The 4,867-nt window shown below is 54.0% G+C and overlaps 2 protein-coding genes across 3 annotated transcripts in view; both read right to left on the reverse strand.

The window, feature by feature from the left end:
- The window catches only part of TNNT1 (troponin T type 1 (skeletal, slow)), a 10,716-nt gene extending 10,171 nt beyond the window's left edge, over positions 1-545 (reverse strand). The window contains exons 1-3 of one of the 2 annotated variants that reach the window (XM_012643205.1): positions 501-545; positions 374-387; positions 64-90 (exon numbers count right to left, since the gene is read on the reverse strand). In XM_012643205.1, the coding sequence (XP_012498659.1) occupies positions 64-90; positions 374-387; positions 501-532 (73 nt within the window). In that variant the 5' untranslated portion in view covers positions 533-545. The remainder of the gene's footprint in view (positions 1-63; positions 91-373; positions 388-500) is intronic. The other variant, XM_012643204.1, reaches the window with a different exon arrangement.
- Positions 546-4,070: 3,525 nt separating this feature from the next.
- Positions 4,071-4,867, reverse strand: part of TNNI3 (troponin I type 3 (cardiac)) — a 4,851-nt gene continuing 4,054 nt past the window's right edge. The window contains exon 8 of the mRNA XM_012642995.1: positions 4,071-4,206. Within this exon, the coding sequence (XP_012498449.1) occupies positions 4,123-4,206 (84 nt within the window). The 3' untranslated portion in view covers positions 4,071-4,122. The remainder of the gene's footprint in view (positions 4,207-4,867) is intronic.

The raw sequence follows: 4,867 nt of genomic DNA on the forward strand, positions 1-4,867 counted from the left end.
CCCCACCCGGCCCGGACCCGGACCCGTCGTCCAGCTTCGGGCCTGCGGAGTCCAGGACCTCACCTTCCTCCTCCTCCTCTGCAGCCTCCTCTTCTAGAAGGTGGGGGCAGAGAAGAGGACGCGTTAGGACCCCAGGAGGCGTGGGGGGAGGGGGAGCGCGGGTGGCCAGAGACCAGGGTTCGAGTCTCAGCTGGACTGGGTGACCCCTCTGGGCTCGGCTGCAAACGGGCACCGGCCGCGCGGAGCCTGGACTGGGAAACGCTTCGAAACCCGGAGAGGGGGCGCGGGTCCCGGAGGGCGAACCCGCCCCTCCGCCAGGGGGCCGCACCTCCTCCCGCCTCCCACCCCCTCAGGCCAGCCGCCTCCCACTCACCTTCTGGCTGCTCCCTGAGGACCCGGTGTGGGGGGACAGAGGGGAGGAGGAGAGTTAGACATTTTGGGGGGCAGGAGAGTCTCTCCACTTCTCCAAGCCCCCAACCGCTCCCGCCAGCATCACTCACTCCTCATATTCCTGCTCTTCGGCGTCCGACATCCTGGTGTGACCTAAGGGCCAGAGAGAAGAGGCCGAGTGGGGTGAGGTTCCGAAGGAGGAGGGCGTCTGGGTGCGCGGTCCCCGGGTCTGAGGGAGGACGGGAATCTCGGCCAAGCCTGAGGACAGGCATGAGAGGTGTGGTCTGGGCACAGCCCCGGGCCGTAGACCCCGCCCCCCTCCCGCAGCTGTCCCCTTTTGTCCTATGACAGGTCCACGGAACCCGATCTGAGTGGGGATTAGGAGGAGGTATTTGAGAAGGGACAGTGGCCTGAAGACAATAGCTGCCCCACCCCCAGGGGCTATTTCGGGGGAATGCCACAGACGGTGAAAGAGAGGACATTTCCTAAGAAGGGATTTGAGGAGAGGGGGCTCCTGGGACAATTAGTCACACCCGTCCCCTCTCCCTCCCCAGCCCTCCCCTTTGGCTGGTCATCTTCCCACCTGTCTCCTCTTTTCACCTTCACCCATATCCATGGAGGGGGCGGGTGCATGGAGAGCAGCTTCTGTCCACAGACCTCATCCTGATCCCTACATACTTAGGCTCCCCCTTTTCACATCCCCCAGGCTCCAAGCTGCCCAGGTAAAGAGGCCCCCCAAATCCCAAGACCCCTAGATTCTGAGAACCCAGTTTATGATGGCCCTAGTTTCTGAGCCCCGCAAGTCCTCAACCTCCAGATTCTGAGACCCCACTTCTTTTTATTTAATCTTATTTCATTTCATTTATTTTCTTTTCTTTTGTTGTTTTATTTTATTTTATTTTGAGACAGGATCTCACTGTGTTGCCCAGTCTGGAGTGCAGTGGTGAGATCGTAACTCACTGCAGCCTCGAATTCCTGGGCTCAAGGGATCTTCCTGCCTCGAACCTCTTGAGTAGCTGGGACTACAGGCACATGCCACCATACCCAGCTAATTTTTTTAAAAACTTCGTAGAAACAAGGTCTCACTGCATTGCCCAGTCTGGTCTCGAACTCCTGGCCTCAAATGATCCTCCCACCTTGGCCTCCCAAAGTGCTGAGATTATGGGCATGAGCCACCATGCCCCAGTTCTTGATAATGCAGATATGGGCTTGGATATCCTAAGACCCGCAGGTCTTGAGACCTAAATTCTGAAATCTCAAGATTATGAGACCATCAAAATCTTGATACCCAAACTCAGAGGCCCAATTCATGATATCCCAAATTATGACACTACAGCTGCTCACACTTTTTATTATAAGACCTCAGAATGTGAGATCTCCATTCCCCAAACCCTGGATTCTAAGGCCCCTTCCCAGTCCTGATACCCTCAGAATCTGAGACCCCAAATCCTGATAGTCAGACTGTTTGACCTCCAAGCTCAGATATCGCTGATTTCTGAGATTTTCCCAGACTCTGAGACCTCTGAGATCCTAAGGATGTTATTAATATATTCTGGGTCATTCAAATCCTGGCACTCCCAGATTCTGTACCCTGCAAATCCTTATACTTTCCCCTCCATCCTGAGTCCCCCTAAAGTCCAAGCCTCTCAGATTCCCAGACTTCCATTTTTATGCCTCCTCTACGTCCACAGCTCCTCTCCACACCCCTCATCTTCCCCACCTCTCTCCTGGCCCCTCCCCCAAGAACACTGTGGAGACCACAGAGCCGGGCAGAGCCCCTTACCTAAGGCTGGGTCTGCAGAAGCGGTAAAGGCAGGCTGAGACTTCCCGAGGGGCTGAAGCAGCCCTGGGGTTTATAGCTCGACGCTCTGCCCCGCCCTGGGGGGAGAGGGAGGGGGAGAGAATTCCTTTCCTCGAACACGGGTCTGGGAACTTGGAGACTGCCCTGCTGCCTCTGGCTCCACACTCAGGGTCCCAGGGCCTCCTGGCTGCTCCAAGGCCCCCGCCCCACCCCAATCAGCGCTGCCTAGGAGCCCCAGTTTGAGTCAGGCACCCCGGGCTCCCCATGATGCTCCACACTGTTTCCCTCACTTATAGCACAAGGCACCCTGTGCTTTGACGCCCTGTGCCCAGCACCCAGTAGGCCCTTGGAGAATGCTCAGTGACAAAAGGGGCACAAGGGATACTTCCTGTTTCCATCTCTCTGTTCCCTCTTTCTGTCCCTTCACTTCTGGAATTCCGTTTCTGTTGTCTCTGTCTCCCTTTTGTCTCTGTGTCTCTCCATCTGTGTTTCTCTGTGTGTGTCTCTGTCTACCTCTTAGTCTCCCCCTCTGTCTCTGTCCATCTCTTCCCCTCCCCACCCCCACCCTTTTGTCTGCCACCAGGATTCCACCCTGGTGACAACAGGCACTAAAGCTGGGAAGCAGGTGTGTGGGAGGAGGGGAGAGGATGGGGTGTCAATTAGGCTGGCAAGACCTACCCTCCCAACCCCCCCACCTCCATCTGACACTGATCTTTTTTGGTGTCCCTCTCCCCCTTCCCAGCTAATCCACGACCTTGAACTCTAGGTTCAAACCAGCCCTGGAGAGCCGGCTTCCCCACGCCCATGCCTCTGGGTGTCTCTGTCTCTCATGGTCTCAGTCTTTGTGTTTCTGTTTCTTTGCATTTCTCAGGGTCCCATTTTGCGTCTCTGTCTCGGGCTCTCTCTGCATCTCTGTGTCCCTTTTTGGGTCCCTCAGGACGTTTCCCTCTGTGTGTCTCTCTGTGTGTTTGTGTCTCTGCAGTTCTGTGGGTAGCTCTGTGTATCTGCCTCTCTCAGTATCTGTGTCTGTTGGAGCTCACAGTCTCTCTGTGAATTTCTGTCTGCCTGTGGCCCCATTTGTGTCTCTCTTTTGGCTCTGGGTCTCTTGGTCCATGTTCATATCTCTGTCTTTCTAGCTCTTTCTGAATGTCTCTTTTAGTGTTGACACTTCTCCCTCTTTGGCTCTCTATTTCTCTCTCTCTCTTTTTTTTTTTTTTTTTTGTGAGACAGGGTCTTATTCTATCTCCTCCATAGCTCACTGCAGCCTCAAACTCCTGGGCTCAAGTGATCCTCCTGCCTTAGCCTCCCAAGTAGCTGAGACTACAGGTGCACATCACCACACCCGGATAATTTTTCCATATTTTGTACAGACAGGGTCTTGTTCTTGCTCAGGCTGGTCTTGATTGAACTCCTGGCCTCCAGCAATCCTCCCACCTCAGCCTCCCAAAGTGCTAGGATCACAGGCATGAGCCCCACACCCAGCCTATTCCTGCCTCTTATAGGGTCTCCATGGTCTCTGTGCTTCGCTATGAGTATATCGGTGTCTTTTTTTCCTTCCGTTCTTTGCACTTCCTTCTATGTATCCGTGTTTTCCCTCTCTCCTTTGGGTCTCCGTCTGGCTCTTTCTCTCTGTGTTTCTGACTCAATCTCTCTGTTGCCAGTATATCTCTCTGTCTGTGTCTGTCTCTGTGTGTCTCTCTCTTTGGGTTTTCATCTTGGCGTCTCTGTGCACCCCACATGGAGCAGAGGAGCCGAGCATGCCCTACATTGCAGATCCATCGTGTCCCTGACCTGCTGTGCGGCTTTGGAGGAGCCCTGTCCTCAGTTTTCCCATCTCTCTCATGCCTAAGCCTCAGGGTAATGGACACACAGCCACTTCCAGTTCAGAGAGAAACTTTATTCCTCAGGGCCAGGGCAGCAGGGAGGCAGGCTCAGCCCTCAAACTTCTTCTTGCGGCCCTCCATTCCACTCAGTGCATCGATGTTCTTGCGCCAGTCTCCCACCTCCCGGTTTTCCTGGGGGATGGGGTCAGAGGTTAGGGGCTCTTCCTGGTTTTCATTCCCTCAAGTATCCTCCACCTTCCCTCCAGCCTGCTGGGCAATTCTACTCTGAATGCCTGTCCAAGTGTCTGGTTCTGGTGCACTTCTTATCCCCTTAGACAATCCCTGCCGATTTTCCCATGCACTTCCTGTCTCCCGCATGCACTTCCTGTCTCCCCCTTCCACTTCCTGTCTTCCTCATGCACTAAATTCCTGTCTCCCCCTTCCACTTCCTGTCTCCCTCATGCACTTCCTGTCTCGCCCTTCCACTTCCTGTCTCCCTCATGCACTTCCAGTCTCCCCCTTTCCACTTCCAGCCTCCCTCATGGACTTCTCGTCTACTTCCTTCATTCCTTCTTTTCCTATTACAGTATCCCCACACCCCACAGCCCCACTTATCTACGGTTTCTCTTTCTGCAATTTCAGTTGCCTGATCAACCATGGTCCAAAAATATTAAATGGAAAATTCCAGAAATAAACTATTTAAAAGCTGGACATATCATCAGAAGGTCAATAGTAGCCTAATGCTACATCACAATGCCTGTGTCATTCACCTCGCTTCATCTCATCGCGTCACACAAGGAAAAGAAGGATGAATACAGTACAATAAGATATTTTGGGCCGGGCGTGGTGGCTC

This window comes from Propithecus coquereli, unplaced genomic scaffold (genome assembly GCF_000956105.1).
Source record: "Propithecus coquereli isolate 6110/MARCELLA unplaced genomic scaffold, Pcoq_1.0 Scaffold193, whole genome shotgun sequence".
Taxonomy (NCBI): Eukaryota; Metazoa; Chordata; class Mammalia; order Primates; family Indriidae; genus Propithecus; species Propithecus coquereli.